Genomic DNA, 26,282 nt, shown 5'->3' with positions numbered 1-26,282 from the left:
AAGGAAGGCATCATTGTGTGAACTTACACAGACCGCTTGCTCATTTATGCAGTTTATCTGCTCACTTGTTCATGCAGCAGCAGCACCATATGCGTGAAGTCATTCAGACACGGTAGACGTATAAATTCTACATCAAACTGAAAGTGCACATCGAGTTTACACACAACGGAACAAAAAAAAATGATGGCTCAACCCAGGCTGGTCGTTCTTGACAGGAAAGATATAGGGTAACTCAAATAACCACTCTGTACACATTTTAGGTAACAGACAAACATCTCCGCACATAGACACAACTTGAGTTACCGTAGCCTTCAACTTGGCTTAAAACTATAGAAAGTGAATATGTGTATACACAATTTTTTTCTTTTTTCTTTTTCTTTTCTTTTTTAAATGTGCATGCATGTCTAGATTTTAGATTAGCGTAAAATGTTTAACATTCAGTCATAATGTTGAATTCAAATCGTGTTAAACAACTTCAAAATACACAGTATTGAAATTACCACCGTATAGCACAACACTTCATATTAAATTAAATGATGTGGATTCAATTAAAGAAATAGGAGCAAAGGTTTTTTTGTGACAGGCTGCAAAGTGCATATGTACCACAACAGCAACCTCCTTTTCCCCTCTCGTCTGTTCAAACATTTGGCATCACCAGTGTACTAATCACCCGCCTGATCATCTGCACCTGTTTCTTACTGGTTCATAGAGATGGAAAGGTTGATATCACCAGTTAATTCACAGTGAGGTCAATAAATATTTGGACACCATGTGATTTTGCAGAAGTTCTCTTACTTAGAAATCATGGAGGGTCTACAATTTTCAGCATCGGTGCATTTCCACTGTGAGAGACAGAATCTAAAGAGAAAAATCCGGAAATCACACACACATACACACACATACACGCACACACACATATACACACACACACACACACACACACACACACACATACACACACACACACACACACATATATACACACACACACATATACACACACACACACACACATATACACACATATATATATACACAAACATATACATATAGACTCAGCAAAAAAATAAACGTCCTCTGACTTCCAACTGTTTTTACTTTCAGTAAACTTAATGTGTAAATATTTGTATGAACACTAAAAGAGTCAACACCATAAGACATAAACTAAAAATGTTTCCCAATGTGTCCCTGAATGAAGGGAGGCTCAAAATCAAAAGTACCAGTCAGTATCTGGTGGCCACCAGCTGCTTGAAGTACTGCAGTGCATCTCCTCCTCATGGACTGCCTATTGCGGACAGTCTGAGCACTGATGGAGGGATTGTGTGTTCCTGGTGTGACTCGGGCAGTTGTTGTGGCCATCCTGTACCTGTCACGCAGGTGTGATATTCGGATGTACCCATCCTGTGCAGGTGTTGTTACATGTGGTCTTCCACTGCGAGGATGATCAGCTGTCCTAATGCACGTTCACGCAGATGAGCAGGGACCCTGGGCATCTTTCTTTGGGTGTTTTTCACAGTCGGTAGACAAGTCTCTTTAGTGTCCTGCGTTTTTAGAACTGTGACCTTAAATGCCTACTTTCTGTAAGCTGCTCATCTGCGTGAACGTGCATTAGGCATGCTGCAGGGAGGCATGAGGACTGCTGATGTGGCTAGGGCGATAAATCACCATGTCCGCACCGTGAGACGCCTAAGACGGCGCTACAGGGAGACAGGAAGGACAGCTGATCATCCTTGCAGTGGAAGACCACGTGTAACAACACCTGCACAGGATCGGTACATTCGAATATCACACCTGCGTGACAGGTACAGGATGGCCACAACAACTGCCCGAGTCACACCAGGAACACACAATCCCTCCATCAGTGCTTACATTAAGTTTACTGAAAGTAAAAAAGTTGAAAGTCAGAGGACGTTTCTTTTTTTGCTGAGTATACATTTGACTTGACTAAATTCGACCAAAGGCAAAGTGGAAGGCGAGTCCCGTTCAAGATGGCGGCGGGGCTGCCGTGTGCGCCGCACTGAGCATGCTCCAGTGATCATGTGGCGCGGGTGTATGTGTCATGTGACGACTAGCGGAAGCGAACGTGGGGATTTGCACAGTTAAGCAGACGCCTTTGCATCAGTGCAGGCACAGAGAGTGGACAATGTTGCTGGTAAAGTGCTTGTGTTTTTCGGCTGCGTGGACCTTGTGCATGTCAGTGGACGGCGGGATTCTTTCTCCCGGGAGGTGAGGAGGAGCTGAACGGACTGTGGACATTCAGAGCCGATTTCTCTCTGCTTTAAACAGCCTTTAGCAGAGGTACCGTAATACACGTGATAGGCACGTGATAGGCACATGTTTCTTACTCATCCAGAAGGTTCCGTGCAGGGAAGTGGCAATGTAACCAACATTATACCGCGATATGTGTAAGTGGGACAGAGTGATTGTTATTTAGTGTTTAACTCGTAATATATCTAGGGATGTAAGTTGAAGTCCACTTTGAAGTTTGCCCTTATTATTGTCTTTGTGTTTTATTTTCTATTAAATGGCTTAGTGGAGGGGTTTCCTCCGGGAAATCCAGTTTCCTCCCACAGTCCAAGGACAAGCGGATCAGGTTAACTGGCGTTCCCTGTCAGCGTACACACTGCCTCGTGCCTCAAGTCTCCTGGGACAGGATCCAGGCCCCCTGTGATACTTGAGTCACCCTGTATAGAGGATAAAGTGGTATAGACGATGAGTGAGTAATTGATGAGAGTGAGTTATTGTAAGGTTTTATAATCTGATGAGAAGGTTCCTATGGGAAACAACTCCCTCGGTGTTCTTCCTGACTCACACTTCCTGTAGCGATGAGTGAGTGAGTGAGTGTTAAAACTGGATTAGTGCCATATGGTGGTGAGCACTGCCGCCGTGCACCTTTAAGGTCGAGGGTTCGAGTCCTGCCTCAGGTCATTGTGCATGGAGTTTGCATGGTCTCCTCGTGATCCGTGGGTTTCCTCCGGGTGCTCCGGTTTCCTCCCACAGTGAAAGACATGCAGATCAGGTCAACTGGCATTCACAGATTTCTCATAGTGTGTAAATGACCATCTGAGTGTGTGTGTGTGTGTGTGTGTGTGTCCTGCGATGGTATGGCTCCTTGTCCAGGGTTACCACGCCCCCTGCCCTTAGTCTTCTGGGATAGGCTCCAGGCTTTCTGAGACCCTGTACACAGGATAAGTGGTATAGACAATGAATGAATGAATGAACATGTAACTACAGTCAGGGCCATACATTCTGAAAGATTTTTACGTTTCTTCAGCATTTGTCCTCTGTACACCACCACATTGTATTTGAAATGACAAAGACATGCAGATTAGACTAATTTGGCATTCCTAATTATTGGGAATAGTGGGCCATAGTGTTCGAAAGAGCGTTGGAATGTGTGTTTATGCCCTGCGATGGATTGGAACCCCATCCAGGGTCTCGTCCCCTAAGTCTCCTGGGATAGGCTCCAGGCCCCTGTGACCCTGTATACAGGATAAAAGCAGTATAGATGATGAGCAAGTGAGTGACTGACTATTAAAACTGAAATGTAGTTAACCAACCCAAAGACAAGAAAAAAAAAACTAAGCAAACAAAAAAAGCCCTAAAGTTCATAGTGTCCAGTTCTGTTATAAGTGAAGAAGGATTTACAGATCTGGCAGAGTGAGAATAAAAATATTAACAAGATTATGTATTTAATTGATGGAATTTTTTTTTGTCCTAGGGGTGTGAAAACTTTCGCAGTTTGGTTCTAAAATGGCAGCCTGTTGGTGGTGTAAGGTTAACCTTGCTCTGTCGACAGGAATGTACTGATCCGATTCTGGTACTGATCCGAGTTTCTTTCATGCTGAGACGCTTCTGTGTTGCACATGTGGGGGGAAAAAAAAGGACTTTGCTCATGTTCATGTGGTGTTTGGAGACAAATCATGTCAATGACTTTACATTTCTCTTTGCTAAACAGATATATTTACCTTAGTAGATTTACTGCGACTGTGAGTGAGGTATTCGTGTAGAAATAATATGAACCATTTTTAGATTATATATATAAATCAATATATAAATAATAAAAATCTGATCTATTGTTCCTGCATATCATCCCAGAAACACGTTCTCACCGTGTCTGTGTCTGTGCTTGTGTCAAACTCCAGTCAAACTCCAGTCTTCAACGATGTAACTCAGGACTATAAGTTGAGAGATTTCATCGGCCGGTACGAGAAGGAAGCGTGGATCCCTCAGCACTGGGATCAGAACAAGGACACGAGGATTCTGCTCAGAGTTGGACGTGCACACTGTTATACAGTAGTCGTAAGTCTGGTTTAAGTCTCTTTGATTTGCTTATTCTTACATTGTTTTGCACAAACGGTGTATTTGAAAATGTTCCAATACTTTTGCAAATCAGAAAATCAGTTGCAGTTTGTTCTTCATGAGCTTAGAAACAAAGTCTGCAGTCGGATTACAGTGAGGTCCCTCACTTTAAATGTGCAATAAATAACAGTTTCCTGAACTCCCTGTGTTCCCTGTGTTCCCAGTGGGTGAACGGGTTTCGGGTGATGAAACATGAAGGCGGACATCTTCCCTTTGAAGTGAATATTGGTGATGTGATCCGGATGGGTGCGAATATGCCAAGCCGAATCACCATCGCTGTTAATAACACCCTGTCCCTGCACACTCTTCCACCAGGAACCATCCAGTACATGAACGATCCTACCAAGTAAGATCCTTGTTTCAGGGCCAGGAGTGCATAGACCTTAACGTTTAAAATCAGATTTAATGTTGTGAAACATTTACAATTTCTCCACCATTTCAATGATTATACATTATTTATCATTAATAATTAGCCTTAATCCCACTTTCCCAGTGTTTGAGACACTAACCTGTGTAAACTGTTTTCTTTTTCTAATATTTTAAAGGTATCCTGCTGGTTACTTCATCCAAAACACCAACTTTGATTTCTTTAATTATGCGTGAATCCACCGCTCTGTGTTACTGTACACGACTCCGGGGGCATACATTGATGACATCACCGTGACTACTTCCTTCTCAGACAGTATTGGTCAGTGACCTCAATATTTACATGTAATATCAACTCGTATGATGTTACATATGTGCCTTGTGTTGTGTATCTTCACTTAAGCAGATGTTTGTTGGTTGTAGGGATTGTGAGTTACGATGTGACACCAGAGGGCAGTGCCAAGCTGTTGGTAAAGGTCACGCTTATGGATAAAGATGGCCAATGTGTGGCCACTGCTAAGGGAGCCATTGGTGTTCTCACAGTGCTTGAAGTCAACCTGTGGTGGCCTTACCTGATGCACCAGAACCCAGGATACCTGCACTCCATGGAGGTGAGTGGTGTTGGGTACGTTTTCACATTCTAAATTTATGTTGACCATAGTAGCATTTACTTGGGCATTCAAGTCAAACCGGGACTAGTCTTGATGAAAGCATGAAACAGACTTCAAGCAAAGGAGTGTATGTGAATATTAGCTGCAGTAAAGCATTTCAATGGTGTAGACGTTTTAAAGAAGGCTGTACATCCGTGAATGACCTTTCATGACGTGAACATTCAACGTGGATGTGGAATGTCTGATGCCTGAAAATCGATGGGAACTGTACACACTGCCATTCGCAAACACCATATGCACATTACAGAAACTCGACTGGGAGTTACTGCCACATCCCCCATACAGTCCTGACCTCAGTCCAAGCCATTTCCACCATTTAAGGAGATTCTAAGGGGGCCAGGCTTTCAGACGTGACGCAGGCAGTCCGATCGTGGGTCTGGTGTAATGAGAGAACTTTTTACCATGATGGTATCAAAGCACTGGTGAAACTCTAGGATAAGAGCCTTCGTGTAACAGGGGATTATATAGAGGAATAAAGAGAGTTACTCTTTTAATCTGCACAACAAAAAAAAATGTCCTGGTTTGACTTGAACGCCCTAGTAATTTTAATTGCGATATGCATTTAGTCAAGATATGCATACAGCTAACTATTAATAATTATTAACTATTATTATTATTTCTTAAAATAGAATATTAATGATAGTTAATAATTATTATTAACTAAAAATATTAATGATTAATTAATGATTATTACTTAAATAAATTGGAGAACAAAAAAATGAAAACTCCATCAGATTAAATCTTTTTTCCCCACATAGTATGATAAATGATGTTTATTTTTTCTGATTTCTGATTATAAAAATTTGGAAAGTGCAGCTGTTTGGAAAATGTTTGGAGAACGCCGTCCTGCTGAATCAGGTTATATTCAGGTACAGAAGCAGACGGAGAATCGGAGATCTTTAGATGTTTGACGTGGATTAACTGTTGTTCACGCAGGTTGAGCTCACAGCGGAGAGTGGTGAGGTGGATTACTACACGCTGCCTGTGGGAATCCGGACTGGTGTAAGTCACCAGTACACAGTTCCTCATCAACAACAAGCCCTTCTACTTCCATGGAGTCAACAAACATGAGGATGCAGATGTGAGAGTTACCACCAGAGGGCAGCAGAACTCCCTTTGGAGCTGGTCTAGAACCTCTTCCCATCATCATTATTTAGATTGAGTGAAGGGGTATCAGATCATTTGGAGTAGATGGTGATCAAATGTAAGGCATAAATAATATTAAGTGATATTAAATTAGAATATATGCTCTTGATGTATTCCAAAATAAATGATCCAGCAGTTTTTAAACCTCAGCCTCATTGACAGTAAAATGCATTCTGGTGGTAATACACGCCAATGTTAATAAAAGCAGTGAGTTACTATATCACTATTACAGGCTTGTATCACTATTACAGCTCCAAAAACTATTATATACATAATAGTATATAATAAATATATAAAATATATATTTTAATGTAGAATTTAAATACGTTTCCTCTGCTGCTGTAGGTTCGAGGGAAGGGCTTCGACGGGCCTCTCATCGTGAAAGATTTCAACCCGATGAAGTGGATGGGCGTAAACTCGTTCCGCACCAGTCACTACCCGTATGCTGAGGAGATCCTGCAAATGGCCGAGCGCCATGGCATCGTGGTCATAGACGAGAGCCCTGGAGACAGATCATTAAAGACATGTAAGATATAGCGATATGTGATAATGTAACAGTATTACTTCTATTATTAATACCTTCACCTGCTCATTACTGAATACAAATTTACTGTAAAGAGAAATAAACTTATTTTACTTTAAGATTACACCTTTACTTAAGTTATATAGTTTATTACATACTGTACAGATTGAATGGTTTGATGTTTAACATTTTTTTGTTTGTTTTTCTTTAATTACATAATTGTTAACCCTAGGTAATGCTTTTACACAACTGGAGCAAAAAAAATATTTTTAATAATTATGTACGAAATATTAATGTGCAATCCGAGCAAAATTTATCAGCTGTGCAACTTTGAAATACAGAAAAGATCCAAATTTAATTTAATTTTATTTATTCATTTATTTCAAAATAAATATTTTTTTTAAAAGAAAACAACTAAGGAGATTCCTGAAATTATTGGAGTTTGGTTAAAAACTATCCAGTACATTAGGGAAAAAAAATTGGAAGAATAGTCCTGAACCATCAACTTAACAGAAGAATGTGGTTAGAAAAAAAAATGACTTACATAGAAGGTGCTGCATAGACCATATATGTGCAGTCAGTACAAAATGTACAAAAGACACACACGCAGTATTACTGTAGGAACACCTGTACATTTCATGCAGTTATCTAATCTGCCAATCACATGGCAGCAGCACAATGCAAATAATTAGGCAAGAGTTTCAGTTCATTTTCATTTCGGACAAGAAGATGAAGGAAAACTGCCATGTGTGAGACTTTAACTCTGGTATGATTTGTCGGTGCTAGAAGGGCTGGTTTCAGTATTTCATAACCTGCTGATCTCTTGAGAATTTTGAAACCACGAGTCTCTAGATTTAACACCAAATGCTGTGAGAGAAACAAACCTCTAAGCGACAGTTCTGTGGTCAGAGGAACATGGTCAGATGGTTTGAGCTGCCAGGAAGTAAATAGCAACTCAGTTACTCTTTACAACCGTGGTGAGCTGAGAAGGATCTCCACATGAACCCAGCATCAAACCGTAACAACGCAACAACTCCTTTTAACCAGGAACAGGAATCTGAGACCATCACTGGTGCAGACTCACCTTGGACAAATAAAGATTGGCGGCTTCAGCTTTACTGTCAACCTGCACCCATGATAGCCTCTTGTTTTTGGCTGATGTGGTTCTCTCCTGTTGAAGCTCATCCACCTCGAGGTTTTATGCCCTGTGTTTTCTGAGATGCGTAAAGGGTTCTTACTTGAGTCAGCCTCGACCCGTCTGATCCTCCCCCTATGTTTTTGCTTTTCACACTGTCGTGTGTAAAATCTAAGACACTCTTGTGTCTGAAAGTTCCAGGAGATCAGCAGTTTTTGAAACACTCAAAGCTTGCTTTTACTATGCCACAATCATCAGATAATTCAATTCAATTTAATTTTATTTGTATAGCGCGTTTAGCAATTTTCATTGCCGCAAAGCAGCTTTACACAAGCAAAAGAATTATTTAAGTTTGTATGAAATGTGAATGTGTATGAATCACAATGGTCAGTTTGTCCCTGGTGAGCAAGCCGAGGGCGACAGTGGCAAGGAAAAACTCCCTGAGAGGGTAATAGGAAGAAACCTTGAGAGGAACCAGACTCAACAGGGAACCCATCCTCATTTTGGTTTCAGATAAGTTTCTCATTCAACAGATAAGTGATTCATTAACTGATGAGCTACACTTCTAAACCTGCTAAACCTTAGGTCTAGGCATACATTACTGTATGTCTGCTGATAAAACTAACAACGTGGCAGCACTTTTAGTTATACTCGGTTTCCCAGTCAACATTGTTCAGCATGGAACTCTAACTGATAAGAACATGGCCATGTTTAGCCGTATTACACAAAAATAACGGACCCAGGCCTTCTTTAAATTTCAGTAAATTAATATAATTGTTTCTGAGTTTTTTTTTTTCCAAAACACACAATTTGTATATGGTTTAAAAATTTTTTTTTTAAGTGCTGTGTTTTGTACGAGGAACGTTCAAGTCGAACCAGGACTTGACATTCGCCAGCACTACTTGCACATTACAGTTATTGCCACATCCCCTGTATGGTTCTGATGTCACTCCAAGCGATTTATACCTGTCTGGGCCATTAAAGAAGATCCTGAGAGGCCAGCGTATTGAGATCACGAGTCTGGCATACTACAAAAGTTAACTTCGCTTTGTTGACTGGATTTCATGAGTTAGGATATTGATGATGCCACAATGACCCATGACCAGGATACAAAGGGAAAATGAAAGAATCCATTATGCTCTTTGGGAAGGGATGGTAAGCTATCTCCCAGTGCATAGTGCTCTGTGATACAGCATGAGCAGATATATGATTAAATTAGGTTGTCTGGAAGCATGTGTGATAACCTTCACCCTTCCCGGTTGGCAGCTGTTATATGACGGCTGGTAGACAGGAAATTGACAGGTGAAGAAGGAGGGGAAATCTCTGCATTTTGACAGTCTACATTATAACTGGCTTGGGCTCTATGGATTGAAAGTTCTGTAGGGGCAAAAAAACGAACTTGTCAAAATGTGATCGTAAAGGGTTCTTGATAGCAACAAGTTTGAGAAGTTCTCGTTAAATTAGTTTTAGTATAATTGCAGCTGGCAATATTGCACAAACAAATCACGATGTTGGAATACAACCTCTGTGAGACCAAACAGTCAGTAAGTTCAAGTACTACTTCTGTGTTTCCTCAGGCTCCTTTCCTCAGGCTTTTCCTGGTACCATGACCCTGGGCATCTGGAGATCATCTTCATCCAGCTGCAAACTTAGTTTGACAACTGGTATGGAAAATACAAGAAGCCCATCATACAGAGCGAGTATGGGGCGGATGCTGTGGCAGGCCTATACAACGTAAGTGATCAATCTATTACATGTTCTCCCCGTGCTTAATGGGTTTCCTCAGGGTACTCTGGTTTTCTCCCACAGTGTGTGTGTGTGTGTGTGTGTGTGTGTGTGTGCCCTGCGATGGATTGGCACCCTGTCCAGCGTGTCCCCTTCCCCTCTTGGTCAGCGACTGCGAGTGACGTCACTCCCCATGCAATCACGCCCACAGTATAGACACGCCGCTGATGCTGACTGACAGGTTTCCGTGTAATGTGTTAAAAATGCAATTGCAAATAGATTAGCGATTGCGTTTGAATTTCGGCTGGCTTGACGTGCAAACGTGGTCATTGATTTTGCTGTTTAAATATGACAGGTTCATGTCATGCTTGTAAGACATGGGAAATACAAATGCAAATGGACATTTCTTTTAATTTGGCAGTCAGTGTGCGTTCACGAAGGCGAAAAAGCAAACGGTAATGAAAAGTTTGCAATTGCATTTGAATTATGTCACACTTTGTGCGTCCACATATGGGAAACGCAATTCCAAGTGCCATTTGCAATTCCTTTTGAATATTGTCCGGGATATCGCTCCATAGCTGTGAGTGAAGGAGCACAGTGTCAAATTACCCGGACACACGCACGCACACTCGCCTATACAGCCCCCCTTCCACCCCCTCCTCTTGCCACTCGTCCCATGCAACTCTCGCTTGCGCAAGGATGTTAATCGGCTTTATTCCGTTTTAATTCTACCGTAATACATCGGTAAATAACTAAGCGCTAACAGGCTACATGTTTGTTTTTGTTGCCATGAAGAAATATGAGATTCCACACTGCATCCAGTGGCTGGGGTTTGGACGCTGGCTGGAAATCGAACCCGGGCCTTTCACATGGCAGGCGAGACTATACTATAATATACATATAATATAATGTATATACAGATAATATATGTCCTAATTAAATATTTAAAAATCACGGCATGATAAGATTTTATTTTGGTAAAATGAGCGTAATCTAGAGGCCTTTACCTTTCATATAAGCCACTTCAGATTCCAAATGATCAGCAAGAGTGTGTGTGTGTGTGTGTGTGTGTGTATATACATATATATATAATTTTCATATAATATTATAAATCGAACATAACGATTGAAACAGTTACTCAGTACTCGAGTCATCTTGAGGAGACAGAAAGTGAGATAGTTCTCTATTCTTCTCCTCTCTCTCTCTCTCTCTCTCTCTCAGTTTGATGGAATGTTCCGGTTCTTTTCCTTCTCCTCCTCCGGCTCCCATCATCCCCTCATCACAGACCATGCCTTTAACACCTCCAGCCCCGCCCCCTTCCCATCTCAGACCATCCGTCTCTGCTTTATCCTGTGCCCTCCCACCTGTCCCATTACCAGGACCACTTCAAACCCCGCCCCCTCTAGGATGGGCGGAGCCTGGAGTCCCAGCCAAATACAAGACGCATGGGTGAGTGTGTGTGTGTGTGAGTGTGTGTAAAACAGTGAGTTCACAGAAGTTACTAAATGCAGGAATTTTTATGCAGCTTTACTGAAAGATTCCCATCTATGCTTCAGAACCAGGTTCTAGATTTTTTTCCTCGGAATTCCTAAATCTACACTTTCCGCTCTTTGTTCTGAAATTGATTTTCCGTAGAATTCCCTGTGAACCTTGGGTATTTTTTACTCTTCTTCTAAAATTTCTCACAAGAAGTTGGACTTTTTTAGTCATGTTCTAGAAATGTCTTTAATAATTTCTACATCTACTTATAGAATTTTTCACTAAATCTAGAATTCTCACATGTACCTCTGAATCCCCCGAGGTTCCTCTGTAGTTTTAGAATTTATTGAATTTTTCCTGTGGTTCTCAGGGATTTCCACTGTAGAACTTTCTAAAACTTTAACATGAACACTAGATCTAATTAACTAACACTTCATTTAAATAATTAACACGAGACGCTGTGGGGTTCTTTACAGTGAGGATCTAGAATGTCTCTTGCGCCTTCAGAACAATTTGTGGCTTCCTATAATTATCAGGTCATTTCTCTGGAATTCCGTCCGTAGCTCTAGATTTGTTTAGTGATTTTTGTTTAGTGAATGTTCTGGATGACTCTGAAGCTCTCAGCACAGCTCTGGAATGTAAGGGGCTCCACCTAAAATTGCTATCTCAACGTGTGTGTGTGTGTGTGTGTGTGTGTGTGTGTGTGTTCAGGTATACAGCGGTATAAGGCGGTTCAGGAGCAGAGAGCGATGAGGAAGTGTTCAGAAAACAACGTGGCCTCCATCCTGTCCAGACGCATCGCCGTCGAGTACTGACTGAGACTGAACACACACACACACACATTTTAACTCTTACCCAGGTTCACCACAAGGGAGCGCTCTGCTCTAAACCTCAGAAACTACACACATTGCTTTTTAGGTGTTACTGACTTTATGTGCTGCACAAAGTATTGGCACCCCCTTTTCGAAACACAACTTATCTCCCGCATTAATAGATAAAGACCAGCAGATATGTTTCAGAAAGATAACACACACATTAATGCACATTAATTATTCTTATTTATTTATTATTTTATAATTCTGTTCTGTTGAGCTTTTCAACCTGCTGTGTGAATAAGATCCTGGATTTAGATTTACACCAAATGCAATCTGTTTAATTGATGAGGTAACATAATTTCACAATATGCTTCACTTGTAGAGATTTCAAATGTTATAAATGGATTATATTTAAAAATATATTTTCATAAAAATAACCACTAAGGAACTCTACTAAGAGAGACTTTAATCTATTTGTTTTATTTATTTCGAAAAACCTGATTATATTATTTTATTAAAAGTGATCTTTCGTCTAATTTGTATGGCATTTTAAATGACTTATGTGTTGCATGTGTAATCTAGTTAAACACTTAAACGCTCTGATTATCAGCACTGGAGGAGGTCATGACCTTTATGTCTTCAGCAGGATGGATGTAGAGAAAAGTGCGATAAAGTCTGGAAAAGGAGTGTGTTTCAAATTATTAGAAAATCATTATTCAATTTATTTATTATTCATTTACTAGAATTTTTTATTCATCTAATAAATTAAGTCCATTTTCTATCTTTATTGTAATTTAGTGTCTTGATATTATTATTGAAATCTGGTTGATTCTTCTTATTAAAATATTTTCTCTCATATTTCCTCTGCTATCATTTCACCCTGACCATAATAAAGTCTGCTTTATAAATCAGAATAATCTTTTTTTATATTTTATTACCTTCATGTCTGATTCCTGTGGGCGCTCAGGATCTTCACCTTCACCTCCTCAGGACGATTCAGATCTCTGAACCTAAACAAAGTCAACAAACATACAGTCAAACAATCCTTTATCTTTTTTAACCTTTAATTTCATATTTAATACTTTTTAGTCCATCCTAATCTTAAATATTCATTTTCTTGTTTTTAAGTGTTTCATATTATGTAGGGTACTTAATAATCACACATAGTTTTACTCTCTGGACTGAGGGTCGAATAGTCATTTATTTAATTCTCTGTTTGTTTGATTGATTGATTGATTACTTGCTTGACAGTATCAACATTTTAATGACCAACACATGCGTTTCTTGCATTCGTCATTACAGACCACAAGAGGAATTCACGGAGAACAGAGAAGTTTTTATTTCCACCATTTGATCCATCATTTACAAATTTTATTTACTAATAATAAAAACTATTCCAGAGTGATGGGCGTGTCAGGGTGAGAAGGGAAGGACATGAAGCGATGCTCCCATCATGCATAGTGTCCACTGTACAAGCCTCTGGAGACAGTGTTATGATCTGGGGTTGATCAGTTACTCAGGTCTAGACTCAGTAACGTTATGGGGCAATAAAATGAAGTCAGCTGACCACCTGAATGTACTGAACCACCAGAGGATCACATCTATGGAGGGTTTCTACACTGATGACACGGCCATATTCCAGGACTCAGAGTGTGAGAGAGTGGCTCTGGGAGCACGAGGAATCATTTACACACATGGACTGGACAAATCATGTAGTGGAGGTTTTTGTTAATAAAATTACATTTTCCAAAAAAGTGTTAAATGGAGATTTTTCCTGTAGGACAGACATGGCCAACTGTAATCCTCAAGATCTCCAGCTGTGCGTGTTTTCTGGTTGTTTCTGCACTATACTCACTGCTGATTACCTGGATCAGGTGTGTTCAGTCAATCAGAAGCTGGGAGATACTAATTCACTTTGTCCCACCCTCATCTAAGATGATATCCTCCAGGTTCTGGTTATCTGAACACACCTGATCCGAGCAGTGTGGAGTGCAGGGACAGTCGAGCACCAGGATTTGTAATCTCTGCTGTAAAATATTTCTAATAAGTTTTAGTAGATCAGTTTCATGATGAAGCTTTTGCACTTCTCTCGTTCTTTCTTCATCATATTAAACATCTGGAGTCATGTGTGCTAGTGTTTTAACAAACACTTGACACGAGTCTGATAATCAAGACTTGGAGACACAAATGAAAGAAGTTAGCGTCACTTGTTCAGAGCTGATATAAATCCAGCTGGTGTATGGAAGGAGCCTCCAGTGTTAGAGCTCCAGTGCTCAAGTTAGTTCGTTCTTTATTATCTCCAGGACACGGGGTTTATGAGGAAAATTTGGATTGCATGAAAAAAGAACAAAAGGATGAAATGAGGAAGACCAATAGGATGAGTGCAAAAAGGTCATATTTAAGTAAGTGATAATATCCTAGATCTAGTCAAATATAATAATTCTAATATAAAATATAAGATTATTAAACCTCTATCTATTTATTTTAGTGTTTTTAGGAGTAAGGTCTTTTCAGAAAAGTAGACAAAAATATCTTCCAATAGAACAAGAAATTCATGCTAAACAAATTAAAAAAACAAGTTTAAAAATCTTACACAAGCAGCGTTTAAGTCAAAGCGGGACTTTTGATTGTACAGAATAACAGAACACAGTTCTGAGAGTAAAAACTCCCTTTATTTCTCTATATAATTCCATATATACAGGTCCTTCTCAAAAAAATTTCATATTGTGATAAAGTTTATTATTTTCTGTAATGTACTGATAAACATTAGACTTTCATATATTTTAGATTCATTACACACAACTGAAGTAGTTCAAGCCTTTTATTGTTTTAATATTGATGATTTTGGCAAACAGCTCATGAAAACCCAAAATCTCAAAAAATTAGCATATTTCATCCGACCAATAAAAGAAAAGTGTTTTTAATACAAAAACGTTAACCTTCAAATAATTATGTTCAGTTATGCACTCAATACTTGGTCGAGAATCCTTTTGCAGAAATGACTGCTTCAATGCGGCGTGGCATGGAGGAAATCAGCCTGTGGCACTGCTGAGGTGTTATGGAGGCCCAGGATGCTTCGATAGCGGCCTTAAGCTCATCCAGAGTGTTGGGTCTTGCGTCTCTCAACTTTCTCTTTACAATATCCCACAGATTCTCTATGGGGTTCAGGTCAGGAGAGTTGGCAGGCCAATTGAGCACAGTAATACCATGGTCAGTAAACCATTTACCAGTGGTTTTGGCACTGTGAGCAGGTGCCAGGTCGTGCTGAAAAATGAAATCTTCATCTCCATAAAGCTTTTCAGCAGATGGAAGCATGAAGTGCTTCAAAATCTCCTGATAGCTAGCTGCATTGACCCTGCCCTTGATAAAACACAGTGGACCAACACCAGCAGCTGACATGGCACCCCAGACCATCACTGACTGTGGGTACTTGACACTGGACTTCAGGCATGTTGGCATTTCCCTCTCCCCAGTCTTCCTCCAGACTCTGGCACCTTGATTTCCGAATGACATGCAAAATTTGCTTTCATCCGAAAAAAGTACTTTGGACCACTGAGCAACAGTCCAGTGCTGCTTCTCTGTAGCCCAGGTCAGGCGCTTCTGCCGCTGTTTCTGGTTCAAAAGTGGCTTGACCTGGGGAATGCGGCACCTGTAGCCCATTTCCTGCACACGCCTGTACACGGTGGCTCTGGATGTTTCTACTCCAGACTCAGTCCACTGCTTCCGCAGGTCCCCCAAGGTCTGGAATCGGTCCTTCTCCACAATCTTCCTCAGGGTCCGGTCACCTCTTCTCGTTGTGCAGCGTTTCCCGCCACACTTTTTCCTTCCCACAGACTTCCCACTGAGGTGCCTTGATACAGCACTCTGGGAACAGCCTATTCGTTTAGAAATTTCTTTCTTTGTCTCACCCTCTTGCTTGAGGGTGTCAATGATGGCCTTCTGGACCGCAGTCAGGTCGGCAGTCTTACCCATGATTGCGGTCTTGAGTAATGAACCAGGCTGGGAGTTTTTAAAAGCCTCAGGAATCTTTTGCAGGTGTTTAGAGTTAATTAGTTGATTCAGATGATTAGGTTAATAGCTCGTTTAGAGAACCTTTTCATGATATGCAAATTTTTTGAGATAAGAATTTTGGGTTTTCATGAGCTGTATGCCAAAATCATCAATATTAAAACAATAAAAGGCTTGAACTACTTCAGTTGTGTGTAATGAATCTAAAATATATGAAATATATGAATATATGAACTTTATCACAGTATGCTAATTTTTTTTAGAAGGACCTGTGTGTGTATATATATATATATATATATATATATATATATATATATATATATATATACTCAAAAAAATTGCTATGATAGATGTGATACTGATTTATTCTAAATATATTTAAGGTTATATTTTGTAATTTATTATAGCATGTAACTGAAGGTTAGAGTGTCTACTCGTGATAAGCAGAATACTCTTTTTTTACCCACTTAAACATCCAGTTCTATTAAACCATCTGGTTACATATCAAACACACAGGTACGGCAATTATAGAACACCACTCTCATAGTTATTCATCTGATTCACATCTATCTATCTATCTATCTATCTATCTATCTATCTATCTATCTATCTATCTATCTATCTATCTATCTATCTGTCTATCTATCTACTATATCTATCTATCTATCTAACTTAGCACCTGCATATGATGGGGAAACATGATATCCTGAAGTCCATGATATATATCCTTTATATAGCTCCTGTTTGCATAGGTTTATTGTTATTCAAAAAAAATTTTACATTTAAAGACATAAAACTTTAAATATAGAAATGACTGGCAAATTAGACTTTCAGAATAGAACATTAGAATAACTAAAAAAAAAAAAAACACTAAAAAATGCTGTGTTGTTTCTGTAAACACCTGGTTGGGTAATTTCGACCCAACAACTGTTTTATTCTTTATTCTCTGTTTTTTCTAAACGGCCTGCAAAATGTTCGAAATATGACTGTTAAGTGTAGTTCTAAGAGTTGTTTAGGTGAGAATGCATGTGTGTACAGCCCAAAACCTCCATCGGCTATTAAAGATAGTGTCTATTTAATAAATAACCCCTACGATTTCGGAGATTTGAGGTCCAGGCTTAAGGGGGTGCTGGGATGAAAAAATTTAATTTGTTAATACGTTTTCATTATTTATTATTGTTATCAGTAGTCCAACCATTTTTTTTTTTATTTTTTTTTTGGCATGTGCAAACAAACTGATAAGGTTTTGGTAATTTTATGATCATGTGAGGGGGTTGATTTCACACAGGTCAGTTTCATAGGTATGTGTACAAAATAAGACAGTTAATGTGGTTGCGACAGGGGTACTACATCAATCAAACGACAATTTTGAAATTTTTGTCACACTTAAATGATTCAGATGAGTAAATACAACATACATTTCTTAAATTATGATTTCATTCCTTTAAGGGAAAAAGCTGTCCCAATCTATCTGGTCCTATGTGAAAAAGTAGTGTTTCATCATTAAATGTAAAATAAACAAAATAAGCAACAGTCACCTCCTAATCAAAATATACTGTAAATAGGCTACTTGATAGTCTTTTTACTTGTTTTAAATATACTGTATGTATTATGTTATTTAATAACATGATATACTTGGGCTATTCATGACTATATAATTGTATGTTTTATTACTTTTTTACATGAATATTATTTTTGATATTAATGCGTTTATGAAGAACAAACATTAAACAGGAGAATGCAGCAAATGAAATCCCATGTGAAAATAGAAAAAATGATGAGAAAGAAGTGCCAGATTTACTCAATGAACCATTGTCTATTGATGATGATAATTACTGTACCACACAGCTTTGTCAAGCCAAGTCAAAATTACAACAAAAAACTTACTCTGACCATGGGGAAACACAAACAGCTGAGGGAAAAGGACACCAGCGAACATTATCCAGCAAAGAAGAAGACATTTATAAGAACAATGGAAAAGACTATATTCCCTGTAAAATGATGCATGTAGATGCCAAAGATGGTGATGACAAATGTGATGATAAACAGATCATGCTATGTCTTGATCTAGAAATGCAAGAGCTGCAGAGTGACACATACAGTGAATTAAAGAAAGAAGACAAAAATAAAAATGGTGAAGCATTTGTCTGTTTTTTACAAACATACAGAGAAGATAAAGACGAACCTGATACTGTCTTGGCAAATGTTCCTTCTAAAATCATGGATGCTGATGAACAGATAATTTCACGTATAGATCTTAAAAAACGAAACAACTAAAAGACTCCAGCAGAATTTAAGATAAAAAAGAGAAACAAAGGTGTGCAACCCAGGGCCGAAGTTTTTTTCCATTTCTATTTCAGCAAAAAATCAAACCTAAATATGGAAGTAACAGCCTGTGTTGTTACCATGGACAGACACTTTTCATAAAGAATTTGTAAAAAAAAAAAATCCATGTTGTACACTGGCCTTTAAATATCAACGTGTAAAGATGCCCCATAGCCGCAGAAGAAGTTGCCATTATTTCCATGCCCAAGCGCATTGTACGTTCTCTGGTTGCAAGGCGGTCTATAAACCAGACAAGCCAAAATCTGATGACAAAAGAATAATCCTTAAAGTCTTTTGCATTGGTGAAGTCCAACACCTTAAACAGTAAAGAAGATTCAGGCCTGCCACGTACCACAGAAGAGGAAAACTTGCAAAAGCTATAACCATTGGTGTGGGTAATTATTATTACACTGTGTTGCAAAGCACACCACCACAACAACTGTTGGCTGGCAATATTACAAAGAGCTTGACCAAGGACATCCTAAAAACCATCTTTTTTGAAGTAAAGAAAAGCTCAAGACTACACAATGAGATCATGCTAGAGCTAATGCTCATACAAAAAATAATCAAATAAATTGCCAGCCATCCCTTTATCAAAAGAAAATGTCCAACATCTCCAGACTGATCCATTTGCTGTGCGTTTGTACACATACACAGGGATAAGGATTGTACTGTAGCTGAGCATTTAAAGAAGTCTTCAAACATCACGCTTCATCTTGATGCAACAGGTGGAGTGGTTAAAAAAAATAACAGATCAACAAAAAAGGGTGCTGTACTACTGTATGCTCTTGTCTTACCTGGAATGGGTAAGGATAAACCCCCTTTACCAGTCACAGAACTTGTGTGTAATACTCACTCAGTTCCAAAAATATGCTTTTGGTTGATGGAATTCAGAAGAAAACTTTTATTTACAACTAAGAGGAGAATTGCATATGTTAAAACAGACTACAGTTGGGCACTTATCAACAGTGTTCTCTTAGCCTTCAACAAAGAGCGTATTACAGCATACCTGAACAGAGCACATGATCTTATCACTTCAAGTGATACACCCAAAAAATCACTCAAGTTCACAGTGCTGCATCTCTGCTCAGCCCATATTATTAAGGCTGTGTCTCAAGCTTTCAGCAGAAGAGTGATGGACAGAAATGTAAAAAAATATGCTACCTTTATTTTTGCACAACCTCTGAATTCCCCAAACATCCAGGATGCTTTGTCTGTGTTTTACCATATGTGTGTCCTCTTCAGTGCGGAGGAGAACACAGACTTAGTCAAGGAATCTAAATTGTAAACTGTAAACTGCATCCTTCATTTTTGACGAAGGACCAGATGCTTTAGGCAATTTATAAAACGACCCTGAAGGCTTTTAACGCCTACATGGAATAATTCCAACATTTTTCTTTTCACATTCCAGAAAAAAAGAAACTTAAAATATGATTCTCATGTGATTCTCAAACTTAAAATAAATACTTTAAATTCAAATTCAAATTTTATTTGTCACATACACAGTCATACACAGGACGATATGCAGTTGAAATGCTTATACGACCGCCAGTGACCTTAAAAAATAAAAGCTTATACATAAGAAATAAATAGGAAGAAAAAAGAAATACCAAAGAAAATAAATTTAATTAGTAAAATATACTGTACAAATATACTGTCCGATGGAGTAGTATGCTCTGGTCCCATCCCAATGAGACGTGGTGACATAACTTACAGCAGGTTATGGTCGCTGAACCGCTGGATGTCCAGGTGGTGCTCCGAAAACAACGTGGGCTTCATTGATAATTGGAAGACCTTTGAGGGCAAAGCTGGCCTGTTAGGGCGGGACGGTGTCCATCTTACTCGGGAAGGTGCTGCTCTCATTTCCTGTAGTATAGCTCATAGTCTTAGAAAAGGCCTAGTTAATCGGTGACAATCCAGAGCCCAGGCCAGGGAGCAGACAGACAGGCTAACCCAACCGTCTGCTAGCTGCATAGAGTCGTCACTCAGGGTTCACTCTATTGAGACAGATCAGGAGTTTGATATACTCTGTTTAACAGAAACCTGGATTAAACAGGACGAGTATGTAGCTCTAAATGAAGCTAGTCCTCCTGGATACAGCTACATACACCAGCCTCGGCTAACTGGTAGAGGAGGAGGCGTCGCAGTTATTCACAATGATAATTTGACTATTGTACAAAAACACGGACACAAATTTAATTCATTTGAAATTCTTTATAGTAACGTAAAGTGTATTTAACTATATTAAGTCAGCTCAGTCGATCCCGCTAATTGTCATTTACAGACCTCCAGGGCCGTACTCGGAATTTCTTAGTAAATTTGCAGATTTCCTTTCAAATCTAGTCGTTTCTGTAGACAAAATGTTAATTGCTGGAGATTTTAATATTCATTTTGAAAACCCAGAAGACCCTCTGAGAACTGCATTTATGTCCATACTGGACTCGGTAGGAGTAAATCAGTGTGTAGTAGGACCCACTCATAAAGCAGGTCACACTTTAGATTTAATAATATTATTTGGATTAAGTATAAGAAATTTATTCACAATACCACTATCTGAAGTTATCTCAGATCACTATCTTGTCTCAATTCAAGTGTGTCACAATAATAATGTACACACAGCGCCGCGCTACCGTATGAAACGTACATTCACATCAACTACCAAACAGAGTTTTATCAGTAATCTCCCAGAGTTCCCAACTTCGATTAGATCACCGTCTGACCCCACAGAACTCGATCAGGCGACTGAATATTTAGAGTCGACATTTCGCTATACCTTAGATAATGTAGCTCCAGTTAAAAGAAAAATTATTAGAGATAAGAAACTTGCTCCCTGGTATAACGATCACACACGCACTTTAAAACAGACCGCTCGGAAATTAGAACGTAAATGGCGTCAAACTAAATTACTAGTATTTCAAATAGCATGGAAGGAGAGCATCCTGAACTATAGAAAAGCTCTTAGTGTAGCTAGATCAACATATCTCTCCACTCTTATAGAAAATAACAAAAATAATCCTAGATTCTTATTTAATGCTGTAGCCAAATTAACCAGAAATAAGACCACTGCAGAAATCTCCACAACAACATCATGCAATAGTGAGGACTTCATGAACTTTTTTAATAATAAAATTGTAAATATTAGGCATAAAATTGAGGTTTTGAAACCGAACAATGTAATTGATGCAGATGTTAATCTAGCCATGTCAGATCAGAACCTAGAATACTTTACTCCCCTTGAAGAGAATGAACTAATTTCACTCATCTCTTCTTCAAATTCATCAACCTGTATATTAGATCCTGTACCGACACATTTTCTTAAACAGATAGTACCAGCAATAATAGAACCCCTGTTGAGAATAATTAATTCTTCACTCAGCATTGGATATGTTCCAAAATCTTTTAAATTAGCAGTTATCAAACCAATAATTAAGAAACCTGACCTCGACCCCTGTCAGCTGTCTAGTTACAGACCAATATCAAACCTCCCCTTTATCTCTAAGATTCTGGAAAAGATAGTAGCGGAGCAGCTATGCTCATATATACATAAAAATGGCATACATGAACTGTATCAGTCAGGATTTAGGCCTCATCACAGTACAGAGACAGCGCTCGTTAAAGTAGTAAATGACATTCTATTGGCCTCTGATCAGGGTTGTGTAACTATGCTTGTACTACTTGACCTCAGTGCAGCTTTTGACACCGTTGATCACGCTATTCTTCTTCACAGATTAGAAAATGTAGTGGGAATTAAGGGTACAGCCCTCTCCTGGCTCAGATCCTATCTGACCCATCGTTATCAGTATGTAGACTTAAATGGTGATTATTCTGCATGTTCTCTAGTGGAGTTTGGCGTTCCGCAGGGTTCAGTTTTAGGTCCACTGCTTTTTTCCCTTTACATGCTTCCTCTGGGCAACATAATCCGTAAGCATGGTATTAGTTTTCATTGTTATGCTGACGATACACAATTATATGTCTCAGCAAAACCTGACGAGAAAAAACAGCTTACTAAAATTGAGCAATGTGTGCAGGACATAAGAAATTGGATGCTAATTAACTTCCTTCTGCTAAATCCGGATAAGACAGAAGTTCTAGTCATAGGACCGCATACAGCTAGGAGTAAAATTTTAGATCACACCGTAACTTTAGATGGCATTTCTGTTCCATTAAATGCAACTGTAAAAGACCTTGGTGTGATTATTGATTCCAGCCTTTCATTTGAAGCACATGTAGATAATACTACCAGGATAGCTTTTTTTCACCTCAGAAATATTGCCAGAATAAGAAATTTGTTGTCGCTAAACGACGCAGAAAAACTAGTTCATGCTTTTATCACCTCTAGGTTGGACTATTGTAATGCCTTACTGTCTGGTTGTTCAGCTAGATGCATAAATAAGCTTCAGCTAGTCCAGAATGCAGCAGCGAGAGTCCTCACCAGAACCAGAAGATATGAGCACATTACCCCTATCTTATCTTCACTCCATTGGCTCCCTGTGAAATTTCGCATTGATTTTAAAATACTACTCTTGACATATAAAGCATTAAATGGTCTCGCGCCGCAGTACCTGAGCGAACTACTAGTGTCTTACGATCCGCCACGCCTACTTCGATCAAAGGATGCAGGCTGCTTGTCAGTACCGCGTATTATGAAAAATACAGCTGGGGGCAGAGCTTTTTCTTACAAAGCCCCAAAGTTATGGAATAGTCTTCCAAATAGTGTTCGGGACTCAGACACAGTCTCAGTGTTTAAGTCCAGGCTAAAAACCTATTTATTTAATCAAGCATTTTTATAAATAGATTTGCCTTAGGTAAAGGAGCAGATCTGGGGGACTTATGGACGTAGAGTATTATGGTGAACTGGTATGTTTGGATGCTGTCTTCCTCACTCTCATTGATCACTCAGGTTTGCTGACGGTGAGGTGATTGTTTGCTTTACATGTCAGGAAGCCCTCATGTTTGTGTTTCCTTCTGGCTCTCCCTTTTAGTTATGCTGTCATAGTTAGTCCTGCCGGAGTCTCTGCTTGCACTCTACAGTTAATATACATTCACATTATACATTGTGTGACTGTGACCATACCTAACTGCCATCTCTCCTCTTCTTCTCTTTCCCCCCCTCTTTCTCTTTCCACTCTCCTCCTGTCCCCCCCTTTCACTCTCTCTCTCTCTCTGTCGAGCTACACATGTCGTTCCTGAGCTGCCAGTGATCCAGACTCCCTCTGCCCTCCGGACCTGTCTGACCCATCCTGGTGCCCCGCTTCTGGCTGAAGATCTCGTCACATGGATGCCCCGTGTGTCTCTCTGGGATGCGTCTGGTGTCTGGGAATGATTCTTTCTACCTAGAAAATGGTTCTGGCCTTGACTGGTGTTGGCAACTGTTTCTCTGGGGACTTGACAGTTCGATAGTTCATGACTGGAACTTCTTACAAGTCTACCTGAGTCTTCAATAACTACCTGGACTCCATAGTAACAGCAATTAACATCAGCTATTATAGCTGAACTGCCTCCCACCCTACACACTGTATAAATGCAGATCATTTACTGCTTTTTGTTTCACCCAAATGAGGATGGGTTCCCTGTTGAGTCTGGTTCCTCTCAAGGTTTCTTCCTATTACCATCTCAGGGAGTTTTTCCTTGCCACTGTCGCCCTCGGCTTGCTCACCAGGGACAAACTGACCATTTTTGATTCGTACAAATTCACATTTCATACAAACTTAAATAATTCTTTTGATTGTGTAAAGCTGCTTTGCGGCAATGAAAATTGCTAAAAGCGCTATACAAATAAAATTGAATTGAATTGAATTGAAAATAAGGGCATAATAAAATATTGCAAAATATAGAAGAAAAAAAATAAAAATTTGTTTAAAAAAATTGGAAGTGACAATGGTTGTGTAAATATGCATAAAAAGTGTCTTATTAAAGTGTCTTGTGTAATGGTCCAGAAATGAAAATATAAATATATAGTGCAAGTGAATGTGTCCATAGTGTCCATGATTGTCCAGTCAATGTTGGATGTTTAAAAAGATGTTATTATAGTCCTGTGTTATTATAGTGTGGTGTGGTGGGAATGCCAATCAGCATAATCTGCATTTCTTTGGACTGTGGGAGAAAAACCCACCTGGCATGGTGAGAACATGCAAACCCCATGGACACAAGGGGTCGTTTTAATGTTATGGCTCATGAAAGACATTGGTAGAATGTGCAAGTTTGTTGATAAAAAAAGAAACTGAAATTAGTAGAAAAATATTGCTTTATTGACTGGAGTGATTTTGCAATAGCAGTTAAATTATTAAAGATTTTATTATTATTATTATTATTATTGGAAAAAATAGTAGTAGTATTGTTATTATCATTGCTATTATTATTACTATTATTATTATTATTATTATTATTATTATTATTATATAAGGAATCAGCAAGTCTTTCAGACATTCAGATGTAGAATCACAGCATTTATTCAAAGTTATTCATGTTCTGCTGCACATGAAACATTTTTTCATTTCCTTTCCTTTTTTTTTTTTTTGGCCCCTTTCATCTTTGTGCATCGAATGTTGATGGAATCAATAAAAGAAAGTGCTTAAATTTGCTTATTCCTAATGCTGACCTAAAGTTGACTCATCATGGTGTTGATCCCATCTTACCTTCACTCACATGAAACTGAAACAAAGACTTTAAATTTACATTCAAGATAATTTAATACTTATTTAGATATTTCAGGAATTAAATGTCTCATGGACACCCTGTATATCAGTGCAAGTTTTACTCCCCTCAATCACCGTGCTATGCTTTAGCACAATAGGTTTTCTTTTTTGTTTTTTTTAAAGGCAACCTTACAGAAAATGTTAGTGTGTCAGTGTTTAAAGCCCAGAAATCTGTTTTACATCCTCACAGGAAATGAAGTGCAGTCTGTGCTGTTACTCTGTCTGCACTGCAAAGTTATCAAACTGAGCCAGCTTGAATGAACTTGTGCCAATAGCCGCCCATCCATGTTTAGGTGTCGAAACGTAAACTTTTTTTTTTTTCGTTACAAAATAATAATAATAATAATAATAATAATAAACTAGAGAGCGAAAATTTCTAAAGAATGAATTTAAAGTATGTCTATGCTGCCAGGTCAGTTCTAATGAGTGTGGCTATTATTCAGTGCCTGTATTCAAGGGTCAAGCAAAATCACCAACTGAAAAAAACTGCCAACAAAATTATCATCTTATTTCAGTGAGTATTTACTGCAGTCTAACAGCTTTAGGGTAAACTGCAGTAAATACTCATTAGATTGTTGCCAGCTTGGTTGTGAAAAGGTATTAGGTTCTACCAGGTTGCAAAAAAAGCAAATCAGAGGTGAAGTGATGAACTGTAGGTCCGATCACATAACTTCTCTTACTGTGAGTGACAGGAATTTCCAGACTACTAAACTATTTAAAAAGAGAGAGACTGTTTATCAATAAACAGCTGTGAAAACTTGTTACAATAGGTTTTGTTCTGTAGGTTTGTTCTGGCTTGTTACTATAGTAACTTCTGTCGGTGGCGGAGGGTGGGGGGGCACACAGACTCCTCCGGGTCAGACACAGAGAACGGCAAACAGGAATTCAGCTCTCAAACAAATGCTTCCCAACGGAATACTGAAGGTCCGATCACATAAATTCTTTCACCCTGAGTGGCAGGAACTTCCAGACTACTAAATATTGAATTCTCATGCCTGTAGAGTGTATTATACTGATGTGGCGACAGTGTAA

General features: G+C 39.0%; 1 protein-coding gene and 1 pseudogene across 1 annotated transcript; both read left to right on the top strand.

Moving 5' to 3' along the window:
* Positions 1 to 7,082, top strand: part of LOC128511714 (beta-glucuronidase-like) — a 12,803-nt pseudogene extending 5,721 nt beyond the window's left edge.
* A 2,724-nt stretch (positions 7,083 to 9,806) lies between these two features.
* LOC128511454 (survival motor neuron protein-like) lies at positions 9,807 to 12,670 on the top strand. Its single transcript, XM_053484331.1, has 3 exons — positions 9,807 to 9,937; positions 11,150 to 11,377; positions 12,119 to 12,670. Exons 1-3 carry the CDS (start codon positions 9,810 to 9,812, stop codon positions 12,132 to 12,134), a joined length of 372 nt encoding a protein of 123 aa, XP_053340306.1. The 5' UTR covers positions 9,807 to 9,809; the 3' UTR covers positions 12,135 to 12,670.
* Positions 12,671 to 26,282: the final 13,612 nt, after the last annotated feature.

Source organism: Clarias gariepinus, chromosome 23, assembly GCF_024256425.1.
Source record: "Clarias gariepinus isolate MV-2021 ecotype Netherlands chromosome 23, CGAR_prim_01v2, whole genome shotgun sequence".
NCBI classification, from domain to species: domain Eukaryota; kingdom Metazoa; phylum Chordata; class Actinopteri; order Siluriformes; family Clariidae; genus Clarias; species Clarias gariepinus.
Note: the sequence above shows the minus strand (reverse complement) of the source record. Positions and strands in the feature narration are given on the sequence as shown.

Coding starts and splice junctions, on each gene's coding strand:
- LOC128511454 (XM_053484331.1), top strand. CDS start 9,810: ATGACCCTGGGCATCTGGAGATCATCTTCATCCAGCTGCAAACTTAGT. Junction 9,938..11,149: donor CTGTGGCAGGCCTATACAAC/GTAAGTGATCAA, acceptor TCTCTCTCTCAG/TTTGATGGAATGTTCCGGTT.